The 25,188-nt window shown below is 54.1% G+C and overlaps 1 protein-coding gene and 1 long non-coding RNA gene across 2 annotated transcripts in view; both read right to left on the bottom strand.

Moving 5' to 3' along the window:
* LOC141727740 (uncharacterized) overlaps positions 1-25,188 on the bottom strand; it is a 572,619-nt gene that overhangs the window by 326,910 nt on the left and 220,521 nt on the right. The gene's annotated exons all lie outside the window — the stretch shown is intronic.
* The window catches only part of LOC141727760 (serine/threonine-protein kinase pim-1-like), a 69,017-nt gene that overhangs the window by 27,353 nt on the left and 16,476 nt on the right, over positions 1-25,188 (bottom strand). The window contains exons 2-5 of the mRNA XM_074534044.1: positions 13,527-13,633; positions 13,353-13,403; positions 12,789-13,155; positions 11,838-12,014 (exon numbers count right to left, since the gene is read on the bottom strand). Of these exons, the coding sequence (XP_074390145.1) occupies positions 11,838-12,014; positions 12,789-13,155; positions 13,353-13,403; positions 13,527-13,633 (702 nt within the window). The remainder of the gene's footprint in view (positions 1-11,837; positions 12,015-12,788; positions 13,156-13,352; positions 13,404-13,526; positions 13,634-25,188) is intronic.

Below are 25,188 nucleotides of genomic sequence, written 5' to 3'. Positions count from 1 at the left end.
ATAACAGTTTTAGGCAAAGACATAGGAAAAACTAAGTGATAGATATAAACACAATTAAGATGTTGACTAACATGATATTTATTGAACTTCAGAAATATGGGGCAACTCTCTGCACCTCAAAGCATGAAACCAGTCATTTGAAGGGCACTTGAAAGACCAGAGAGCATCTGGAGGAGGAAATCAAAAAACAGCAAGGTAGACATTGATCCAGCTGCTCTAGTGAAGGGGCGTCCTTAGACATGGCCATCTAACCAGGAGAGCTGGAAATACATGAAGGAAGATTGAGAGGAAGCAATACACTGGATATTGGTGACACAAGTCCACAGGAAGATCAGTATTTGTTCTTCTGCCATCATTACACTTCCAGGAAGTTCCTGTTCCTGGTGGGAAAAAATTGCCATGGCTTAAAAATGCTCAAATGACCCAGGTAACAAAGATCCATTTGTATATTAGGAAACTAACCAGTATTAAAACCTCTTCTCCTTTCCAGGCAGACATCAGCTGTGTACCCATGGACAGGCAGTGCCACTTGTGCCCTGAGGTGCCCAGCTGGAATAGGATGTCTCAGAGAGCACCTGAGGGAGAGCAGAGCACCTTGCAAGCTGCAGGTCCCTGACAGCCCCTCAGGGCTCCTGTCCCATCAACATCTGCTCTGCTCCAGTCTGAAACAGGGCCCAGCATGGTGCCGGGATCATCAGAGAGCTGAGGTGTGTGCTGGAATTCAATGCCCTCCCCATCCTGCAGCAGCCCTGCATTTCTCTGCTGCAGCCTTGGTCTCCAGCAAAGCCATGGAGTCTCTTTGGGCTCTGGACGGTTCCTGCAGCCCCCAAGAGCAGCTGAGCTCTGCCTTTGGCACAGTCAGGCTGGGCCAGCACAGGCCATGCTCAGCAATTGCTTGTGTGTGCCTGGCCTTGCTGTCAGCCCCAGCAGTGGCTGTGTGGCCCCTTTGTGGCCCTGTGTTGGCCCAGCCATGGTGGCCCAGCCCCTGTGCAGGCCCAGCCCAGGCCAGGAGCATTGCGGCTAGGAACGGTCCCTGTGCCGTGGTGCCCACAGCAACCTTGGGGCTCTTTGCCCCATGGCCTCCCTGCTGGGCAGCCTCTGCCAGCTCCTGCAGAGCCTGTGGCACCTGTGGGGCTGCACAGACAGCCCTGCCCCGGGCTCTTTTGGCCTCTGGGCCAGCAGAGAGGCAGCCAGGGCTGGCCATGGCCGGGAACAGGCCCTGGGCCCTGCAGGAGGATGGAGCTGGGCCACAGCCAAACTCAGCCCAGGCCAAAGCAGGGCTCAGCAGCCAGGGCTGCCAAGGGCAGGGCAGAGAGGCTGGTGCTGACAAATGTCCTGGGCCCCCTCTCTGCTCTGTCCATGCCACCAAGGGCACAGAGCAGCCTCCTCTCTGGGCCACTTGCCTGTTTGCAATGCCTTGCACAGGCGCTGGCCCTGCCCCACAAGGCCTGGCCTGAGTCCTGCCCCTGCACGCTCAGCCAGGCTGAGATGGACACTGATGGTTTCTGGGCCGGGCTCTCTGAGCCCAGCCCAGCTCTCTGCAAGCTCTGCCAGCTGCCCTGAGCTCTGGGCAGCACCAAGGGCCTCTCCCCAGCCCAGCCCAGCCGGCTCTGGCCCCACAGCTCTGCTGAGGCCAGGCTGCTCTGGCCACTGCCCCATGGCCTCAGCCCTTGGCAAGGGCACAGCAGCAGCTGCAGCTGCCACAGGACTCAGCCGCAGCCATGGGGGAAGGTTCTTGGCCAAGGCCAAAGGAGGCTCCCTGGCTGCCCTGCTCCCCTCGGGCTGAGGTGCTGAGAGCTCTGCAGCCCCTGCTGCCATCCCATCTGCCCATGGTAGCACAAGAGCCCCGGCCTTGGGGCCCTCAAGAGCTGCTCCTGCTCCAGGCCCAGGGCCCATGCCAAAGCTGGGGGAGCTACAAAGCTGTGCCCATTTCTGTTCATTTCTGCCCTGATGGGGATGGGTTCTCAGCCACTTGGAGTTTGATGATGAATTTTCCTACTGCAGAGGCCTCTTCTTTCTTGAGCTCCTCAGTTCAGGAGGTCACGGGAAAAGGCTCATCAACATTTGTTCACAACGTCTGAACAAGAAAAGCCACAGGGAATACTCTAGATTTTCAATTCTTTCGTGGTTAATAAGACACATTTCTGAAGTGTATTCAGACTGAATAAACTATATTGAAAACAATGAAGAGAGAATTGATTTATCCTGTTAAGTTTTCTTTTCCTGTTTATAGACCCATATCAGTAATGTCCAATTGATATTGACCCCCAGCACCTTCTAATGCAGTTTGAATAAATATTAAAATCAAGAGCTTAAAGCTGACGATCAGTAACGCTTTGTCCCCCCCACTTACCCACCATTTCCCTCATGCAAACCCTGGGAATCCTATGGATCAGGAACAAGTGAGTCACCATCCCTGGAGGTGTTTAAGGAAAGACTGGATGTGGCACCCGCTGCTACGGTCTGGGTGATAAGGTGATGTTACGTTCCAGGTTGGACTGGATGCTCTCCAAGGTCCTTTGCAGCCTGGTTGACTCTGATGATTGTGACACTGCAGGGCCCTGGGGAAGCAAGGGGCCATTGTGACACTAAGCAAGGGGCCTGGTGGCACTAAGGGGACAATGGTGACACTGTGTGTGACATGGCAGCGCAGATGCAGGGGGCCATTGTGACACTGTGGGGCTTAATGGAAGCAAGGAGTCCATTGTGACAGTCTGGGTCCTGCTGGAACCACAGAGGCCACTGTGACCCTGCAGGGCCTTGTGGAACCAAGGGGCCATTGTGCCACTGTGGAACCAAGGAGAGTTTCCAGGGAGAGCCTGGAAACAATGGAATCGAGGGGCCAGTGCACCATTGCAGGGACTCTGGGAACTGAGGGAACAATTGTGACACTGTGGTGCCCCGTGGAACCAAGGGTCTCTGGTGACACTGCAGGATCTTGTGTCACCAGAGCTCCATTGTGACACTGCAGCACCAGGGAATTCCTTGTGGCACTCTGAGGCCTCATGGAACCAAGAAGCCTCTGTGACCCTGCAGGGCCTTGTGGAACCATGCAGAGCATTGTGACAGAGCAGAACCTGGTGTCACGATGGGCCATTGTGACACTGCAGGGCCCCATGGAACCAAGAGGCTAATGCTGCTCCTCAGGGACTCCTGGAATGAAGGAAACATGTTGGACACCGTGGTGGTCCTTGGGACGAAGAGGCCCTTGTGACACTGTGGAGGCAAGGAGAGCATTGCTACACTCAGACACCTCATGGAACCAAGGATCCATTGTGACACTGCAGGACACTGGGGGCCATAGTGGCATTGTGAGACTGCGGGGCCCAAGGATCCAAGGGAATTTGTGACACCAAGGGGTCCCATGGAACCAAAGAGACATTGTGATACTGGGAGGCCTCATGGAATCATGGAGACCATTGGAATGCTTTGGGGCCTCATGGAACCCTGGTGACACCAGTTTGGCTGGGAGTGTTGATCTGCTGCAGGGTAGGAGGGCTCTGCACAGGGCCCTGGACAGGCTGGATCCAGGGCCCAAATCCAACAAGGTGAGGTTTAACAAGTCCAAGTGCCAGGTCCTGCACTTTGGCCACAACAACCCCTGCAGCACTACAGGCTGGGGACAGAGTGGCTGGAGAGTGGCCAGGCAGAAAGGGACCTGCAGGGACTGATTGAAAGCAGGCTGGACATGAGCCAGCAGTGTGCCCAGGTGGGCAAGAAGGCCAATGGCTCCTGGCCTGGATCAGGAACAGTGTGGCCAGCAGGAACACGGCAGGGATTCTTGCCGTGTGGTCCGCACTGGTTGGGCAGCACCTAGAGTGCTGTGTCCAGTTCTAAGAGCCCTGTGATGAGCAAAAAGAACAAATTTGTTGCAGTGAAAAGTAAAGAAAGCAAAGGTAATGGAAAGGAAATGCTCAGGGCAGTTTGAGGGTGGCTGTCAGGCAGCCCTGGCTCTGAGCAACAGCATCTGCAGTGAGACAGGAAACTCCCAGCTGATGGGAACAAACTTTCTGGCTGACTGCAGAAGCCAGGACAAAGCTGAGTGGTTTCTCTGCTGTCCCCCAACCGTTGCTGGCCCCAGGGGCTGATGGCATTTTTGCTCCCTCAGGTTCATGTCCCCACACCAACAGCATGGGGGTGCTCCCCCTGCTCTGTGCAATGCAAACAGGGGCTGCTGAGCCAGTGCTGCCGTGTCTGTGCCTGCAAGGATGGGGCACCTGTGTCAGCTGGAGAAGAGGCCAGGGCTGCAGAGGGGGGATGTTGTTGGCAGCTCCATGAGGACGCTCTGTGATGCTGCCCTGGGCTGTGCAGCGCACTGGGGATGGATCAGGCCCTGCTCTGCTGCTCCTTCCCGTCTGCCCCAGGGGCCTTGCAGAGCACCTGCTGATGCTGTCCTCTGCTGCCATGGCAACCCTCAGGACAAAGCAGTGCCAGGGCTGCTCCAGGTACAATTGCAATGACACTCGTTGGTGCCACTAGGTGCCATGGCAACGGCCATGGGGGACCCATTCCTTGGTTTGGTGCCATGGCAACCAATGCCCGGAGCTGTTGTGATGGTTGGTGGCCATGGAAAGCTGCCCTGGCCCTTGCTCAGGGCTGGTGTCAGTGCCCAGAGCCAGAGGGGATCCCTTGCTGGGGGCTGTGCTGTGGCCACCTGCCCTATGCCGCGCTGGGCGCTCAGGCACCAGGAACCAGCAGCCACCGGCACTGCCAGGGCCAAAGGCCAGGTCAGCCAGACAGAAAGGGGCAGGGCTGGGCACTGTTTCCATGGCAACCGGCACTGGGGTGGACACCTGGGTCACCTGGCCTGGCAGTTGCCATGGAAACCCCTGGCAGGGACTGAGGGCACAGCCCCTGGCACTGAGACACTGCTGGGCCGGGTGCTGAGCACAGGGCTGAGCACGCAGAGATGGTTTTGTTCTTGCTGAGCTGCAGCACAGCCAAGGCCTCTCCTGCCCCTTGTCAGCCACGCTGGGGAGGGGCTGGGGCTGTGGGGGAGCTGGGCAGGTGACACAGCCAGGACAGGGGACCCCAACTGAGCCCGGGCATAGCCCAGACCAGAGCACATCATGCTCAGGATGTGAAGGGGGGAACAGGGAGGAAGGGGGGAATTTTGGAGTGAGGGCTTTTGCCTTCCCAGGTAACACTTAGGCAAGAGGGGGCCCTGTTTCACCCGTGGGCAGGGTCACTACCAAAGACACAGACACCAACTGAAGGAATTGTGTCACTTATATCATGCACAGCTGCAAAGATTTACAAAAGGATAAGCTCAGAAAAGCACATCATCATTAGCAAAGAATTACAAAAGAAGCTCAGCAATCCATCATAACCCATCATTACATTTTGATGACCAATCCCTTGGTGAAACACTGGAGGTGTTTGTGGCAGACAAAGATTCTGGCTGACTATCAAGGTACACCTTACAGACATCAGTAGTACCTTAATGACACCATTCTTCATTCTTTTTTCTCAATCTCATTCGAGTTAGGAACAAGAATTCTGTTGTCCCTGGAGCTGGCACCTTTTTCATCCCAGAATAATGCCCCCAGGCCCTTTGCTGTTCAGCTTTACCATGCTGTCTGGGCTAACAAGGCCTGGGGGGCCCTTTCCCCTCTGGCTGAAAGGAGCCGGGTCCCAGTCCCTGATGGGCACCCAGGCTCCTGGATGGAATTCCTGTGCAAGTCCCTCAGGGTCACAGCAGCCTTCACATGGAGCCCCCTGGATCAGAGCATGTTCCAAAGGGGCCCTTGGGGCAAACAGGGAGATTTGGTCTGGCAGGATGTGTAAAACAATCTCCTGGCAGATCTCCTTGTTCTCACACACAATCCTTGGCTGCAGGGACACAATCCCAATGTTCCTGCCCAGGTTTCAGGACTCAGAGTTGTCTTTCCCAGGAGCTGCCTCGGGAGGGCCTTTTGGCCTCCAGACCCACACTCTGGCTCTATTATTAGGGCTGCTGGATCCAAACCCTTTATCTCCGCAAACAGTGGTGACTGGAGGTGGATCTCCTGTTTTCACAATCGTTCCTAAAATGGCAAGATCAATAATTGTGCTACTCTATCATGGGGTTGAATAATCTAGTCTTGTTCATTATTGTTTTCAGAATCACTGTCATTTCACCTAGACATTCTGCATCAATTCCTCTTGCCATGACAGGAACACTTTGCAAGGCCAAGCTCCATGGGAGCAGTTACCAAAGCAAAGTGTCCTGGAGGAATCTGAATTCCTGTTTCAGTATTGATAGCTCTCATTTGCTTTGAATTTATCCTAATTAATTCCAGTGCATGAAGGCCCAGCCCTGCAGCCTCTGGGCTGGCCCTGCCAGGAGCCATCACAGCCAGAACAATTTCCCAGGCAACCCAAGTCTCACTGCCCATGGCTGGATTTGCAAACTGGGGGCAGCCGTGCACAGCCAGGGGCTTTCATTTTCCCAGTGGGCCATTGTGAAGGGCATGGAGCACATCTGGGAGATGGGTTCTCCATGGACAAAGGTTCCCATCTCCTCATTTTTCCAACTGCTCTTTTAACAACTCCTTCACCCTTTCAACCAATCCTGCAGCTTGTGCATAGTCTGGTACATGAAAAACCCTGCAGGCTTAATCACTGTATTTTTCACAGGAACAGACAAAGCACTCTACATCACAATATCAGCACACCATGTAAAAGTAGCCAATTTCCTCCCTTCCTCCTTTTTTCATTGTATACAGTCTCACAAAGTTGACCACTGACATGAGGGTACTGGCCAATCCTGTTCTGTAGGGTATTTAGTGTTACATCCCTGAGCAGCCAAAGATACCAAATTAGTATTGTCAGCACTAGTTCACATTATTAGTATTTTATGTGTACATATTGATATAGAAATATAGATATGTAGATATAGACATATCTAAATAAATTTATAAATATGAAGGTCTTGTTATCCTATAGATATGTATATAGTTATTTATTAGATTGATATGTCACTTGCACAAGTGCATCTGAGCTCAAGATTAAAACCTTCTTCTATTGCTCCATGTGGGAGCATTCCAACAATAATTTTTCCTTCTGAAGGTGCTGTTTCCTATGTACTCTCAGCAAATTCATCTTTGTCTGCCCAAACCCACAAGGTCTTTTCCTTTTCCATTTGCAATTTTTGGATGCATTTGAAGAAATCCAGGGGTGCAGCTTCTTTTACCCGACTGCCCCACTGCTCCCACGGGGCTCTGACCTCAGCCCACTCCAGAGCCAGGGAACTCCAGGGAAGGGCTTCCCAGCTGGGAATTTCTGATGGGACTGATTCCTCACATTGACACTGAACAAGTGACATTTTGTTGGCATCTGGACAGACTGGGCCAGTTTTGTTTTACCAGTGGGCAGGGTCAGCACCAAAGACACAGAGTCCAGCTGAAGGAATCAGTGTCATTTCCCGCAGTTCAGAGCAGCAAAGAATCACAAAAGGAGCAGCTCAGCAATGCACCCAACCATCCCCAACAAAGATTGCAGCAGTGATTAACAAAGATCCAGTAGCATTTACCCTCAGGCTTTACCATCCCCCAGACCCACACAGCAGCTGGGGAAGCTGTCACAGCCAAGGGCTGCAGAGCCACTCCTGGGCACTGGGAATTCCTGCAGGTGCCTCCAGCCCCAGGTGAGGCTCCAACCCCGCTGGGAGAGGGTCCAGCTCTGACAGTGCTGAATGAACAAACTGACAGCACTGCTAGTGTGGCAACATCTGCTTTCATCCTCCTCTTGCGACCCTCCCAAAGCCTGGCAAGGGCTCAAGGAGGAACCAAGGGAGGTGACTTTGACCATACAGCCCCAAACAAGGCCAGATGTCAGATTCCATGGCCTTGTCTGGCTTCTAAATACACAAAGGTCAATACATGTTTCACTAAGGAGTGGCTACATCTATCTCAATGCTAATGACCATGCATATTTCATCAGGGAGCAGATACAAAGATAACCTTTGCTTGGAAGGTTCATCCAGAGACCACTTTTGGCTCAGGGCCTGCTGTCCAGGCCTCACTCAGGGCTGGTGTCCAGGCCTTGGCTCTTCAGGGATGTGGTTTAGTGCTGGGCTTGGCACTGCTGGGTGAGCGGCTGCACTGGGTGAGCTCAGAGGGCTTTTCCAACAGAGAGGATTCTGTGATTCCATGATTCTATCCACTGCATTCAGCTGGAGCTATTTTAGCAGCATTACTTTGCTCCAAAAGTTCCCTCTTGCCCAGCTCCTGTGGCCTGAGGCTTCAGCTCCTTCAGTTCCTGGTGCTGAGCTGCTCATGCTGAACGAGACGACTGGGAGAGACGAATCCACTCAATGCAATTCCTTCTGGGACACAGAGAGGGGAGGCTGTGCAAACAGGAGAGGGGAGGCTGTGCAAACAGGAGCATTGTTTGTTGTGGCCTCCTCTCTGCCCTTCACACCTTTCAGCGCTTTGAACCAGCCAAGAGCTTTCTCCAAGAGTGCAATGGAGCAGCTGTTCCTGCTCCCAGGCCTGGCTCTCTCCAGTCTCTGCCCTTGCCTGGTTCTGTCCCTCTTGCTGTGCCCTCTGTTCCCCCAGGGCTCGCTGGCTGCTGCCCAGGACTGTGGCACTGGCACAGATCCAGGGCTCCAGAGCCTCCTTTCTCTGCCTTTGCAGCTGCCTGGGCACAGCAGCCTTTTCCATCTGGAAGCTCCCCATGGACAGGGAGTGCCCAGCTCTGTTCCCTGCACAGCCTCCAGGAGCCCAGGGCTGCCATCTCCAGTCCCTGCTGGCACTGGGGGCTCCCAGGTGCCTCAGGCTGCTGTGACACCGCTGCACATGGGAGGGAAGAGGGGCAGGGGCTGTGCTCAAAGTCAGCTCCATGTGCTGCTGCTGCTGCTGCTGCTGCTGCTGCTGTGGGGTCATTTGTGCAGCCCTGCCCCAGAGTCAGGGACCAGATCCTGCCAGTCTCTTCCAGCCCTGGCTGCTCAGAGTTTGGGCCCTGGAGCCTCAGGTGGCCAAAGGCAGCTGCTGCTGGTCCCTCTGTGTGCCCGTGTTCAGCAGTGCTGCTCCATCAGTCTGTGCCCAGCAACGGGGAAAAGCCTCAGCCCTGCAGGGCCAGGAGCTGCCGGGCCCTGCCTGAGCAGCTCAGCCAGCAGGAAGGGAGCTGCTCCACACGGGAACCAGGAGCAAAGGACATTCCTTTGATAGGACATGTTTTCTATTGAAAGGAAAAAAAAAGGAAAAAGGAAAAAAATAGGTAAATTGTAAAAGATAAGCATAAAATCCAAGTATTAGTGAAAAAACATAACACAATGTTAGTGAAAAAAACAAAACATAAATGCAAAGATACATTCTTTGCATTAAGAGGTAAATGATCTTTTTCAAAAGAGAACTCAGTTCTTTACATTGTAAATGTGCTGATGGCATGGATCCATCTTACTGACCTCAGCGGCCTCTTAAAAGATTTTGGGCTTTGTTCCCAACACTGGTATTTGAAATTGTGGTCAAAGCAAGAGGAAATTGCTTTGTGCCCTTCCAGCTCCAAGCAGGACTGGGAATGGAAACTCTGTCAAAGCCCACATCCTTCAGAAGATGACCTTCCTTCTCAGCCTGGGAATGAGCTGCACATTCCTGTTGTAACTGTCAGGGATTTCTTAGAGACACAAAGTCCCACTTACGGCTTTTTGCTCTGGTTTGGCAGTGCAGAAGGGCAATTCTCCATCCACCAGCTCCAGACTGCACTGCCTCAGGAGCACGGCCCACTCGCCAGCTTTGGCCCACTCGTGGCACTGCTAGAGGAGGAACAAAGTGCAATTGCACAATTCCAGCCAGTCAAGAAGAAAACACCCTGTACAGATCCAGGTGTTCAGACGGGACTGTGGAGAGTTTGGGTCCTTGCCAGCTGGATGTGTGTCCCCAGCTGCAATCTCTGGGCCTGCAGCAGAGTCTCACTCACCGGCCAAAGCAGAAAGCTCAGGCGCTGTGCTCACAACGGGCTCGTCTGATGCAAAGCTGTCAGAGCAATGTGAGGGCCGAGCCAGCCCAGCTGGGCCAAGGGCTGAGCCCAGCAGAGCCCTGGCAGAGCCCAGAGCAGCCTCAGCACCCGCAGAGCCCGGCTGCGAGGAGAGAAAGCAGAAACCGCCCGTCAGCTGAGGGTTCCTGTGCCCTTGTGCCAAGGCCTGCGGTGCCCAGGCCATGCTGGCTGTGCCCAGAGCTGCCCATACCTGCTGCCTTTGGCACAGAGCAGGAGGGCAGGACATGTGCCCAGCCTGCAGCCAGCCACGGCACATCCAGCCCTCAGCAGCTGCCCAGTGCAGGATGCTCCTGTGCTCGCTGCCATCTCCCAAAAGCTCTGATCCCACCCTGCCAAGCACACAGGGACCCACCTCACACCAGCCACGGCTGGAAGAAAAGCTGCTCCCAAACCATGGCCTCAGCCTTCTCCAAGGGCACGGCCCATCCACGCCACAGCTGCTCCCAAGCACTTCCCCATCCACACTGGACCACCTCGAATGCTTCCTCTGGAATAACAAACAACACATTATTGACAAGAGTTTAGAGACAAAAAGGGAAAACAAGAAAAACAGTAAAAACTCTTATCTCTGTCAGGGCCTTGAGGAAGGCCCAACACCTACATGCTAGGGAAAAACCCAGCCATGGCTGAGGGAATCCCACACTTTCTCTCTTCCCCCCTGCACTGCCCCCCACAATAACAGTGACCCCAAAGCAAACAAGGGCAGTGGAGCAGCCCAAGCCCTTCCTTGCCTGCACAGCAAAGCAGCTGTGCACAGGTTCTGGAGCCCCACCTCTGCTCCCACCATGGGCTTTCTTTGTGTCGGGCTGGCTGCCCCAGCCCCAGCCCCAGCCCAGGGCACAGTGGGTGCTGGGGGCTGTTGGCAGAGCCAGGAGCCCACTCCCATTTCGTACCCGCCCCAGCCCATCCTCCCAGCCCTGCCAAAAGCAGCTGGGCAGCGACTGAAGAATGAGTTGCATCTGTCCCAGCAAAGGGGGAGCCTTTGGTTCCCCGCCAGGCTGGGTCATGCCCAAATCTGGCAGAATTTCCCCAGATGGCGACTCATCTGCAAATTCCCCGTGGAGTTTGGCTTTGAAGAAGGTGCCAGAATCAAAGTGCATCACCTTCAGCCTCCAGTGGCCAGGCTGAGGAAGAGCTTGTCATCCTTGCTGTCACCCTCGCTGTCTCCAGCAGCAGCAGCATCATCATCCCCACCCGGTACAGCTTCTCCAGGGGCTCCTTCTCCTTCCCTGCGGGCATACCAGGCTCTCAGGGCTCTGCCCAGGGCCCCAGCTGTCAGGGAACCAGGACAAGCAAAACCAGCTGGGATGGCGGCCACCAGTGCTGGGCAGAGCAGCTCAGCTCCAGCACAAGGGCTGCGTGTTCCCATCCCATGACCCCGGTGCAGTGACACTGGCAGCACAAAAAGGGTTGGGTTCCTTTGCTTCTCATTGCCAAGGCATATGTGGAGCAGGAACTTACCAGGGCCCTGGATCAAAGTGTGCCTGTGGTGCTCTCCCTTCTTCTATGGCAGAGGAATATCCTGCATCCAAGGAACACAGAACAGGTCTTCCAGTGTGGGTCTGTCCAAGGAGTTCACGGATAAACACCACCAGATCAGGTCTTTGCACTCTGGGGATAGAAAGCAGAAACTGATGGTCAGCCAGAGAAGGCTCCTGTCTGCTTTACCCCACTGTTCCCATGCCCAGGCCATGCTGGATGCGCTCTGAGCTGGGCCTAAACTTTCCCACCAATTCCCTGTTTTGGAGGAGAGCAGGACATGTGCCACCTCCTCAGCAGCTGCCAGAGCGGGATGCCCACGATCCCGCTGCTGGCTCCCAGCACTGGGATTCCACCCATTCCAAGAGAAGAGGATCCACCTTGAGAGAGCCTTTGTGGCAGCGGGAGCTGGCCCCAGCTGAGGTTCCGGCCCCTCCTGAAAGGGTGCTCCCCGCAGACCATCTGGTGCAGCAGGATGCCCAGGGACCAGACCGTTGCTGCCTCGCCATGGTACCAGCCAAAGTCGTTCCATTCTGGGGGGCTGTAGGACAGTGTTCCTATGGAATACAGATGGAGTTCATCAGGGGGATGCTGCTGCTCCCAGAGCCTGGCCCCAGCATCCCTGGGCCCGCGGGGGCTGCATCAGGGGCACACAGGGTGACCACTGCCCTCTCGCCAGCATCTGGGACTTGTGCACAAAGTTAGGGTTGGAAAAGAAGCCTCTGGTGCTGGAAGAGGGCAGCCCTGGCTAGGCACGACCATGACATGCAAAGGAAAAATCCACTCCATGCTGGGGAAAAAACATGCCCTTATCCTCCCTGCCTGCATTGCCCCAAAAATATTATGAAGCCAAGGGAAACAGGGCGAGTGGGGTAGTGCAAGCCCTTCCTCTCATTTGCACACCAAACTGGCTGGGGCACAGGTTCTGCCCTCTCTCTCTGCTACCCCCACCCACGGGGGTTTTGGTCGGGCTGGCTGCCCCAGCCCAGCCCCAGTCCTGGGCAGAGTGGCTGGCAAAGGCTGCCAGCAGGGCTGGAAGATGGCTGGGGCACAGTTTCTGCCCTCTCTCTCTGCTATCCCCACCCACGGGGGTTTTGGTCGGGCTGGCTGCCCCAGCCCAGCCCCAGTCCTGGGCAGAGTGGCTGGCAAAGGCTGCCAGCAGGGCTGGAAGATGGCTGCCCACCCAGCCCTGCTCTAAAGCAACTCAGCTGAGGACTCAGTGCCCTGACTGGCAGCAAAAGGGAGAATCCCCGCTGCCACAGCCAGCTTGGGCTGTGAGATGTTGGGCCATGAGATGTCAGCAGCGGGAGCACAGCCCTGGGTAGGCTCACCTGCAAAGTGTGTGTAGACTGTGTCCTGCAGGTAGGTGCCACAGCCAAAGTCAATCAGCTTGGCCTGCCCGGTGTCCAGGTCAACCAGGATGTTCTCTGGCTTGATGTCCCTGTGCAGGACCCCGCAGCTGGTGCAGTGCCGCACGGCCTCCAGCACCTGGCGGAACAGCTCCCGCGCCTCCTCCTCGGGCAGGAACCGCCGTGCCCCAATGAAACGATGCAGGTCCTGACACTGCTCTGGCCGCTCCAGCACCATCACGATGCAGTTGGGGAGCTCGAGCCACTCCAGCAGCTGGACCACACCGGGGAAGCCAGTGGACACCTTGGCCAGCAGCACGATCTCCAGGGGTGCGCTGGTGCCGTCGGGCTGCGGGAGGAGCACGATGCCGTCACTGGGGCCGATGCCGTGCCAGGCCTGGGGAAGCCCTCAGCCAGCCCGGGATGCTCTGCGCCCTGCGCTGGCCCCACGCCCGCTCTCCCTCGGGGCGTCCTGGCGGCTCCCACCGTGCCGGGCCCCGGCTCATCCCTGGCCGGCAGCCCCGGCTGCTGGCCCCGCTCACTCACCAGCTCGCCCCAGTGCCGGACGCGGTTCCGTGGCACCCTTTTGATGGCCACCTGCAAGCCAAGGCCAGCAGCGGGGTGAGATCGCCGCCCCCACTGCGTGCCCCATCCTCTGCCCTCTGCCCTCCTCCTCCTCCATCGCCTCCTCCTGCGCCCGCCGCCGGCCCCGCCGCTCACCGGGGCGCCGTCCGAGAGCCGCGTGGCCGCGAAGACTCTGCCGAAGCCGCCGCGCCCCAGCAGCGATCCCAGCCGGTACCGCTCCTGCAGGGCCTCCTGCGCCGTCCCTGCGGGCGAGACGCGGCTGTCAGCGCTCGGCCCGGGGCCAGCAACGGCCCCCGAGCGCCCCTCACCCGCCCCGGGCCGGCCATGCCCAGGCGTTCGCTCCCGGGAACGCGGCACGGGAGGCTCGGGGCCGGCGGCCGCGCTGCCGAGCGGCGGAGCTCGGGCCGGGGAAGCCGCAGCGGAGGCGGCGGGAGCGGCCGCGCCGCGTGTGTGCTCCGCGGGCCCCGGGAGGAGCCGGGGCAGGAGCCGGGGCCGGGGCCGGGGCTGGGGCCGGGCTCGGGGTCGGGGCCGGGCTCGGGCCAGGCGGAGGCAAAGGGCGGCGATGCCGCCCCCGCACCAGGCACTGATGCCCGCCCAGCAGCGCCACCGCCAGTACAGCCAGAGCCGGGCGGAGGCGAGACCGCGGCGGGACGGCCGGGGCCGGGCACGGGGCAGCCCCGCCCGGGGCCGGGGGCGGGCCGGGGGCATGGCCCGGCCCTGCAGGGGACAGGGAGGCGGGGAGAGGAGAGGGACGCCGCGCAAGGGACCCCGAGGGAAGGGTGCCCGACAGCGGGAAAGGGAGGGAGAGAGGAAGAAAGAGAGAAGGGAAAGAAAGAGAGTATTCAAAATATCTCTTTGCTGCCGCCGCTGCTGCTGCCGCCGCTGCTGCTGTCGCCGCTGCCGCCGCTGCAACTGAAGCACCGGGGCCGTTCGTCCCCGTGTCCGTTCCCCGCTGGACCCACGAGCCCCACGTTCGAGCCCCGCGCGCCCCGGGGACAGCCCCTCCGTCTGTCCAAACACGGGAACTTTGCAGCGCTGAGCGCAGATGCAGAGCCCTGACTCCTGCACACTGGCACAGCGATCCCCTCACTTGCTGCTGTGCATTGTCCTTGCTGAGGGTCAAACACTGTCGGGGCACCTTCCCTTGGGGTAGGATTCCTACCTGACCCCAGCACTGCACTGACACCTCCAGTGTTGCTTTCCTGTAAAAACAGGGGAAGGAAAACTGTGTGTGACTCATGGTATTTTAGAGTGTCTAAAAATCACTAAGTCACCAATCTTAGAGGTGCAGTGCATCTGGAATTACTGGGATGGAGAAGTAGTGCAACATGGAAAAGGGGAGCATAGAAATAAATAGAGGAAAGCATCTTGGATTGTTTCTTTCATTTTCATTTCACTTCTGGAAAGCTGTTTCAGTTTTCCAGGAATCTTCTCCTGTCTGCTCTTCCCAAGAATCTCTCATGGAGAATAAGGTCAATTTTCTGTCACAAGATTTGCCACCAGGAAATGATGCCACTGGTGATGTTTTCATTGTAACTGTTTGTGCTGGCTTAGGGCAAATTTGGGGACGAAATCTCCAAAAGGGGTCCGTCTGGAGAGCAAGTTCAAGCGGCCCCTCCCCCTACTAGGTCAGGAAAAGACTTCCCTCGAGAAAAGTGAAAAAAAAACCCCAGGGTTTTTAACAAGTAAAGTATTCACAAGCATGAAAAATGAATAATATGAAATCAAACTCTGACAGTGCTGAAGAGATGGCAAATTCAGAAAGTCCTTTTTGTGGGTTGTAGTTGGCTCACTCGGTCTCTTCTATGTCCCTCTGGTGCTGGAATGCAGCGTCCCAGACCTCGGTGGGCCACAGGGGTGAGCTGCTGCTGGTGTTTGTCTGGGTTTTCAGTCCAGAGCATGTTTAAACAGTTCCAAGAAAAAGGAAAGTCACAGTCCAAGGAACTTCTCTGCCTAAGCTAACTAAAACCAAATTGCTAGACCTGGGCTGTGAAGGCATCGGGAAATTTCCAAATCTGGGCACTGGCGGTCCCAGAAAACACCAGATCTGGATGGTGCTGGAGCCAGAACCTGCAGATTTCCAAATTTTGGCTTTCTGTGCCAGCAAATCACTGGACTTGGGCTGTGCCAGCACCAGGAAGTTTTCAGATCTTGGCGCTGGCACTGCCAACAAACACCAGATCTGGGTGGTGTCATTGCCAATGACAGAAATCTGCCAGATTTGGGCTCTGCTGGCACTGAGAAATTTCCAAATCTGGGTTCTGGTTACATGAAACACAAGATGTGGGGGCGGTGCCAGACCCAGTAGCAGGAAGCAGCCACAGGTTTTGGATTTCTGTGCCAGCAAATTGCTGCACTTGGGCGGTGCCAGAATGGGGAAATTTCCAGATCTGGGCACTGGCAGTGCCAGCAAACAGCCCATTTCAGGCTGCAGGCTCCAGGAAGGACTGGGTCTGGATGCCTTCCTCTTTTCTTTCCTTCTTTCCTTCCATCTTTCTTGGAATCCTGCTGCCAACAAACTCCAGAATCGGCAGTGCTGGCAAGGGGAAATTGCCAGGTTTTAGCTTTCTTTGCCTGCAAATTCTGGATATGGGTGGTGCCCGAAGAGGGAAATTGCCAGATGTGGGCACTGGCAGTGCCAGGGCACGCCAGATCTTGGTGTGGAATGTGCCGGCACTGGGAAATTGCCAGATGCTTATTTTCTGTGCCAGCAAATTGCTGGAATTATGCTGTGCAGGCATCTGAAAAATTCCGGATCTGGGTACTGGGGGTGTCAGCAAACATGAGATCGGGTTGCTGTAGGTACCAGGTATTTGCTTGATTTTGGCTTTCTTTGCCAGCAAATTGCTGGACTTGGGCTGTGCCAGAATATGGAAATATCAAGATCTGGGAACTGGCAGTGCCAGCAAACACCACAGTTCAGGAAGGATTGGATCTGGACCCGTTCCCTCCCTGCATCCCTCCCTCAACAAGGCACCAGAGGGGCTGGACAGCAGCCAGGCAGAAAGGGACCTGCAGGGACTGAGGGACAGCAGGCTGGACATGAGTCAGCAGTGTGCCCAGGTGGGCAAGAAGGCCAATGGCTCCTGGCCTGGAACACGAATGGTGTGGGCAGCAGGAGCAGGGCAGGGATTCTTCCCCTGTGCTCAGCACTGCTTGGGCAGCACCTCGAGTGCTGTGTCCAGTTCTGGGGCCCCCTAATTTAGAAAGGACATGGAAGGGCTGGAGTGTGTCCAGAGAAGGGCAACAAGGCTGGGGAGGGGTCTGGAAGAACACAAGTCCTGTGAGGAGTGGCTGAAGGACCTGCAGTTGTTTATCCTGGAGGAGGCTCAGGGGAGACAAGGCGTTGTCAGGGCACAGGTTGGACTTGATGACCTCCATGGCCTCTTCCACCCTTGCTGACTCTGGGATTCTCTGAAACCACCCTTGCAGCAGTTGCTGGAGGAGCCCTGGGCCTCCTCTTCAGAAGCTCCAGCAGCCCAGGTCCCTCAGCTTCTCCTGCCAGCCCCAAAGCCCATCCTGTCAGTCCTGCAGAGCCTCTGCAGCTCCTCCTCACTGCCCAGAACAGGGAGCCCCAGAGCCAGACACAGCAGCCCAGATGTGCCCCCCTGGCCTGGGGTGCCTCTGGCAAGGGAGCAGCACCAGGCACTGCAGGAGCCTGCAGACAATTGATCTGAAGGCCAAAGCTCCTTAGCTCCTTTTGAAAGAGCAGGAACAGTTCCTCATTCCAGTGTGGTGGAATGCTGGGCACCACAGCTCCAGGTGAGGACTGGACACAAGTTTGCTCCCACTGAGTGCTGTGATGGGTTCTGCAGGAGCTCTGGGCTCCTGTGCTTGCCAGGCACAATGAGGAGAGAAGGAGCCAAGTGCACTGATGTGGGAAATGGATGTGTAGAAAGTTTTTAGAGCCTAATAGAAGGCCCACACCGTATGAATCTGTATATAAATCTTGAGACAAGAAATGCTAACTTAAAAATGCCATGGAGTAGGACAGATATTGTTGAGAGAGAAATGGAGCTAGAAAAAAGTTTCAAAAGATGGCCTTGCAAATAAGACTTTGGAAAAATAGAGCTATGAAAGATGCATTGTAGTGGGACCCACGAGGGGTAGATTTAAATAATTGGCTTTAAGGCATCTACAACATGGCATGGCAAAAATCTGATAGACCAAGAACTACTGTAATTAGGAAATAGTTGGCTTCTGATTGTGATGGCGTGAATTATGTGTATTGTCTCACCCTTCTCATGAGACTGAAAATGGAATAAGAGTTTTTAAAACACCTCTCAGTGTCCCCATCTCTAGGTCAAGAAAAGAGTATTATCCAACACACTGACACACCTTTGCCTCGAGCATAACCCAGCCTGGACCAAACACACTGAAAGGTTTCCTCTTTGGCCCACGTGTCGAAACATCAGGTCTGCTGTTTGACAGCTCAGGTTGGTTTGGTGTCAAGGAGTTTCCCTCAGAAATACTGGGTTTGTCTTCCTCTGTGCCTTGCCCTCAGCAGCCTTGGGGATGCTCCTGTGTGAAGCCATCTGTCTCACACAGTTTGAGACAACTTCAAACAGGATATTGTGCAATAAGTCATCTCCTCTAAAGTGTTCCAACAACCCCTTTCCAGCAATAGGAAATTATTACTGATAGATGAAAGTGGAAAACCCCCACAGTTTATTAACAAACAGAATCCCCCCATGACACGCGTTACAAGAAGGCGCCAGGGTCTCTCTCGGAAGAACAGGAGCTGTCACGGAGCAGTTCCAGCAGCTGATGGAAGCTCGGTGGCTCGTCCGGCGTCGGCTTTCTCCCATGGCAGAGCTCCATGGAGCGGGCAGGGCAGTGAAGCAGCTGGGCTGGAGCCCCTCGCTGCCTTTTCTCCCCGGCGTGGCTCAGCTCACAGACTCTCGGGCTGGGAGCGGGGCCGCTCCGCTCCTGCCGGCACCGTGTCCCTGGGCTTGGACAAACAGTTTCCTGCCAGGAGAGCCCTGCACACTGCTCCACAGATCTTTCATAAAGGCCCAAACCAACTCCAAACACTCTGTCTGCAGCAGCTTTTACAACGGGCTGCAGCAATCCAGGACAGCTGCAAGTGAGTGTCGGAAGGCTCTTGTCTTGTTCCTGACAGCAGAATTCTTGATGATCTTTTGCAATTTTATTCAGATGTAACATGAGAGCTGAGGGTTTTTTGTTAAAATACTTTATGATGAGTAACAAGCCATGGGAGCATGAGGTACAGGACTGACATGCGAAAGCATAAGCATATCCTCCAAAGTGGCCAGTTTAATTGTCCATTTTATTACACTTGTATTTACTCCACACTAATGAGGAAAACCAAGCTCTGCTTGGAGGCAAAACAGGCATGGGATACACTACAGTCCCTCGCAGGCTCACCAGGCTGGCAGTGACACAGCAGGCAGTCTGCTTCATTGTGAACCACTACAGAGCTACATCCCAATCTGGTTTAAGTAGTGTGGTATTATTAAGAGCTCCTTTTCTACATGAGACAAAAAAAGGAGATCCCAAATGATCTTCATGCAAGCATGCAGTAAAGAACTGCTCCTGCTATCCTAACGAAGTGTTTGCTTTGACAATTACACTCTTCCCATTCATCTTTTGATGCAGACACTTCAGGTTTTCCCCCACATTCCTGCAAGGCTGGCAGTCGCTCTTTCCCATTTCCTGTTCTTCCCTAGAGATGAAGCCACCTTCCCTAGAGGTGCAGTGGCTGCTTTGAAACAAAAAGCCCTGAGATCTGGACAGCTTGAAGGAGCATGAAATGCTGATTAAGTGCTCGTATTGGTAATACCCAGGTCTGCACTGCCCAGTCCTCTGCAGCAGCAGCAGCAGGACCATGCATCATTCCTGTTGGTGGATGTTCATGTTTCTGATGTGCAAGAGCAATGACTTTGAGGAGGGACAAAAATGCCCCTCTTCAAACTGTGGGTGTGCAAGCAGGTGTGAAGTTTCACTACCTTTTCTAGGATATTTCAGAAAGATCTAAGAGAATATTGTGGCATGGGGTAGGTCCCTAATTTTGTCTCCAGCAGAATCCCCAAAGGGCACATTCACTCTGCTGCTGATGCCAACCCCATAAGCTCATGGACCAGTTTTCCCTGCGGTGTGCCACCCTGCCTGGGCTTTACTAGGCCGGGACTAGACCCAGAGCTAAGCAAGCACATGCAGCCAGGTGACATTGTGTAACATCAGAAGCTGGCAACCATGAGGACTTTGCTGTCAAAAGGTTACAGTTTGCACCGGGCCCAGAAGTGTTTTTCCCTAAGGCAAAGCAAATTGAAATGTGAAGTTTAAAAGCTTCAAATGACTATGAAAGGAAACTGCAGAATAATTTCTGGAAGAGCAGCATTGTCAATGATCTTGCTGCCCACCAACAGCTGGAGCTGAATCCAGAATTGCTTCTTCCAGCTGTGCAGGAATTCATTCCACTGGCAAGCACTGGTCCATGGGAACAAATTATCCCCTAGCTCTGGGCTGAATGGCACCCAGGCTGCAGAGCAGATTTGAGGAACCCTCGTCACTTGTTATTGGCCTCCCAGTGCACTCATCCTTCTGCAAACAAGGTGCAAACAACACAGCTGCAATGCTGTCCCGGGTAAATATACATAGAGGTGATTTCCAAAGCAGTGCATCTTTTCCCGGTGAAATACACGACCTCCTCTTACCTATGGAATTGTGATTGAGGACACCTGTGAGCCAGATCTGTGGGAGATTGCAAAGGAACAAAGCTTTGGGATTTGGGCGCACTTCTCTTGGTTTCTTTGCTCAGGCCTTTGGTGAGCACAGAATACACCTAGGTAGAAAACCTTTGACTAGACAGGATCTTTTGGATCCATTGTCCCTCAAACAGGTCAACAGGTGACTCTGTTGTAATGCTAAGTAACCAAGAGCAGCACAAATGACACAAAGAAAAGATGGCCAAAGAGGAAGAGGAGACGCCCAGTGAGGAAAGGATGTGGTGAGACACTGGCACATTGAGTGAGCTGCACTCCCATAATCTCTAGGCTGGCAAGTCCTGGTCTCACATTCTCCTCTTGGTTTTTTCAATTTTGTTTATTTATTTACTTTTTTTCATCATCAAAAGGAAATATATAGAATAAAAACATGTCATCAAAACTTAAAGACAGAATCAAAACACATTAATTCAAAACTACATCTAAAGATCAGAACATATGTACATCTGTAACTATCAAGCCTAATGCATCAATCCTATTTTTCAAACACTCTCCATACAGGCGGCAGCTTCTTCCTGAGCTTGGAGGACAGAGAGCTCTTCTGGATGGGAGGCGAGGACTTTGTGGGTGAGGGAACATCGGAAGTGTCCACAGAAAACTTCTCAGTAAGACTGTAGCCAGTCAGATCTGCAAAGTGGAGACACAAAGTTTAACAGAGGCTGCCATGCAAACCTAAAGCAGCTGAAGCTCCATATTTCCTGGGACACATTTCCTGCAAACTTCTAAACAGCTGCATGGGGAAACACGCTCCTGCTGGCAGACACGGAGGCAGGCCAGGGCACAACCCTGAGCCACTTGCCCAGAGCTGGCACAGGCACAGCCTGGCCTCTGGGCTGCCCTGGGACAGCAGGGAGCCCAGAGCCCTGTGCTCTCCAGGAATGGCTCAGCTGCACATGCACCCTCCTGCTCCTCTGCCTGCCCCACAGCTCAGCAGCCCCGCAGCTCCAGGGGCACTGGCAGCAGCACAGCTCCTTGCAGGGGCACGTGCAGGGCACAGCTGTTCCCTGGCAATGTGCACAGCCTCTCTGGGCTGCCACCAGACCCTTCCTGCCAGCAGAGACTGGCCCAGCTCCCCCCTCACCTCTGTGTGAGGCTGAGCCATGACTGCCCTTCACCTTGTCCTCCATCTGGAGCTGCTTCAGGCCCCCCATGCCATGAGTAGGAAGGGCAATGGAGAGAGCAGGGGCAGATGCACGCCACAGAGACCTGCAGCAGGATTGAGGCTATTTTTACCCATGTATCCCCAAATCTGCAGAACTTTGGAAAACAACAAATGCAGGGAAAACACGTTGTGGGCTATGAAGTTACAGAATATCCAGCAATGCAGCCTATTTCTTCTGTGGGGCTTGGCAATGGATGCATCTGAATGTTTTACCCTATTGCAAAGCTGAGGAAAGGGTGGCAGGCAGTTTAGTCAGGCTGTCCTGTTCTAGAGAGTGTCTCTTGGGAACTATCAGGCCCAGCACCAACATTTAAGGCAGCATTTGATTCAACTGTCCCATGGCAGTCAGCCTGTGAAGGTGCCTGTAAAGTGATTCATCATCTCAAGGCTAACATGAAACATCAGTTTGAATAGAAAGCAGAGCTCTAAGGCCAGGACAGTCATACAAGACTCCTTTGGCAGGAGCTGCACCTGCTGTGCAGGCTGTGCCACACCCAGCAGATTGTCCCCCATGTGCTCCATGGGGGCAAGGACCCTACTCATTTCTCAAGTTAATGGCATCATGAGGAGACATGGTTTTCCCAGGGCCTCTGTGGTCAGCACTGTGAAATACCAAACACTGCTCACAGCTGCAATTGCAATTGTCCCTCTGCCCACAAAAGCACAAGGCTCTATCCTTGGCCTTTGCAGGCACTTTCCCTTCCCCACTGATCACCACATCTAGGAAAATCTGACAGACTGGGAGAACTCCAGGAAGCAGCAGGAAGCTGAGTCAGAGGAGCTTTAGTTTGGATATCAGGAAAAAGGGTTTTTCACCCAGAGGGTGGCTGGGCACTGGAACAGGCTCCCCAGGGCAGAGGTCACAGCACCAAGCCTGACAGGGTTGAAGGAGCATTTGGACAACAATCTCAGGCACTTGATGTGACCCTTGGGCTGTTCTGGGCAAGACCAGGAGCTGGACTCGATGGTCCTGATGGGCCCCTTCCAACTCCCCATATTCTGCAGTTCTGTGATTCTGAGAACTAATAGGCTGCAGGAGGGCAGAAATAGGCAACAAGAGGGAAGAAGTGAGGTTGTTCAGAGAATCAAGTCACTGAGTTCCCAGAACATGCAGGATACAGGACCCTTCCCTCCCAGAATTCCCATTCTCTCTCTCATCCCTTCTCCCTCCCACACACATGAAGGTGAAGAATATCACTAAAAGAAGAAGAACCTACTTGGCTCCCATGTCCATGAAAGCAGTCATTGCTCGTGCAGGAGTCCCAGGGTCTGACTGGCTGCTTTCTGAACAAATTCTGCGGAGCTGGACACCATCTGGAGAAGGAGCCAAGCAACCTCATCCACCTCAGAGTCCATGTCCTTCTTCAAGGTCACAAAGAGCTCTCCCAGAGTGACAGTGGCAGAGCAGGACACCTTGGAAATGGAGGTTGGTCACCTGGGGAAGCCATGAGGGGAAACATAAGAATCACCTTGGAAAAAAAAACAGTTGCCTTCAACAGAAGTCCCAGGAAATGACAACACATCCCATTGTGTCCAGAGGAGCATACAAGGACAGGAAGAGCAGGAGAGCACAAGCACAGAAAGGCACTTACTCTGGCACCAATTTCTGGCCTCAGACCTGATCTCTGCGGGCCTAAAATAAAAAATTTCATTAGGTGTTCTTCTGAACCCTTCTAAAATGTCCACAGCTTTGATTTTAGGCCCTTTTACTAGAAAACAAATAAAGAGCTGCTTTCAAATCATGAAGGCAAAAGTCATAAAGATAAAAGAGTCAGGTGCTCCTGTTCAAAAAAGCAACACCAGCAGTTGAAGCACTCAGCCAGGAAACAGAAAACACAGGCTCAGGTCTACAGAATAATTTACAGTCTTGAATTACAGCTTGGGCAGCGACTGGGACTCTGGTAAATAACATCATTAGTGTCTCAGTTTCTGCATTTGCACATTGCATTATGAAGGCTCCACACTCAAAGATGAGTGTCAGATACCTGACCTGCTAGTAAATACAGCTGCATGTGCCCACAGATCCCACAGATAGCTGACAAACACTAGAAATCTCAGGTGTAAAACCAGAAATGAAGGCAGACCCTGAGCACACATGGAGATGAACAAGCACATACCTACTCTACACACTGTGTATGAAGTATGGGGGACAACTGAGAACAATGTTGTCACCTTGCTGGTAACTGCCAAGCAAACCTCACCAAGCCTACAAAGCAGGACCTCTGAAAGTGACCCTGCCAGGTGTTGGATGGTGAAGAGTCCCTTCTCCTTCAGCTCCCTGAAAGGCAGAAGATTGATTTTTCTCTCCACCAAGGCAGCACCCTCTGAAATGACCAGGCTGGCAGCTCAGTTGAACAATGGGAGGTGCTTTTCAAGGAGTGCTTAATGAAATCGTGGAACGCGTTGCCCCAGGATGCTGTGGCTGTCAAAAGCATTCACAAACCCAAGAGGCAAAGAGAGGGGTTTCAGAGTGGCCATTTGAGAAGACAGCCTTTCTGAAATCTCTGGCACATGAGGCCCCTCTGTCACTGCTTCCTAGAAGCTGTGAGACAGGGCCATGCTGTTGTTTGTTGTCACCTCCCTGTACCTGTCCCTGAGACACAGTGCCACCGGGCTGTTATTGGGGCATTTTCCTTCTTTGCCAGCCCCAGCGGGCATTCAGCAGGGAGAGTCTGCACTGCCACTCTGGAGCTGAGTTTCCACTCTATGATCTCAGCCTCTCTGTTTCCCCCTCCACTCCCCCTCACACATTCCCCAAAAAAGCAACAGGATGTCTGCTGGGACCACCTCAGCCCGCGGGAAGGACAAGTGGGTCCTGGCCTCTCCTGACCCACAGCACAGCTTTTTTTCATCCCAGCATGGAAATATAAAAACTGTATTATCACATCACACAGAGGGCCAGGAGCTTTTTATTTTGGCTGCAAGTGTCCACAGGGCATTGGGGAAGAGAAGAAAAAGAGTGTTTTGCAGCAAGCAACCGGGCTACTCAGGCAGGATGGTAGGAAAACTGTCTGGGAACTGCTTTTTAGGACTTTGGTTGTTCTGCTGAAGCTTCTGACAGAGCTGATGGGCAGATCCCAGAGCTGTGGAGAGTTCCTGGGAAATTTGTCCTTGGATATGTCTACGAACGCTCTCCCAGCCATGAACTGCCATCTGTGTCCTGTCCAAATGTTACATCCTTGACTGTTGAGTGTCTGAGGTGCCTCTTGAGACTGTTATGGACCTCCTTCACCAAGGAATGGATTGTGATACAACATCCCTTTCTGCTTCTATTTGGGCACTGACAGAGCCTGGAGAACTCTGGCTGGAGCTTGGGCTCTGGTCAAGCAAGATTGCTGATGAGAGCAGCTCATGGTGCTCAGCTCTTCCCTGCTGCTGGGACAGACAGACATGGCCACGGGGACAGAATGGAGCTGCCCCACCTGCCAGGTCACTAAGAAGGATGTGAATTCTTCTCTGCCCTGTCACCACCAGTTCTGCCTGGGCTGCATCCTGCAGTGGGCAACGAGAAATCCATCGTGCCCACTCTGCAGGAAAATGATAGAAGCTGTCAGGTTTTCTGAGTAGGATGAACAGGAGTACATACAATGTGCCATCAGCTCTCCCAAACAATTGCTAGAGTCCAGCAGAGACAGAGCCTGGCCACCTTGCTGAAAACAGCCCCTCAGACCCTGTGATGGCTGCTCCATCTTCCCCACAGAGAACCCTGTCCCCAGCTGAGGAGGGGGCTGCAGGACCAGAGCCTGTGGATGGCCTCCTGCCCAAGGAGTGGGCCGAATTTTTCAAATAACAATGTCATCTGCTGGACCAAAGGTGGCCCTGGCTGCACCAGAAGCTGGAGGGAATATGCCAGCACCAGAGATGGCTGGTTAAGGAATTCCTAGAGCAG

The sequence above is a fragment of the Zonotrichia albicollis genome, unplaced genomic scaffold (genome assembly GCF_047830755.1).
Source record: "Zonotrichia albicollis isolate bZonAlb1 unplaced genomic scaffold, bZonAlb1.hap1 Scaffold_254, whole genome shotgun sequence".
Classification (NCBI taxonomy): Eukaryota; Metazoa; Chordata; class Aves; order Passeriformes; family Passerellidae; genus Zonotrichia; species Zonotrichia albicollis.
This window is presented reverse-complemented; position numbering and strand designations above follow the sequence as displayed.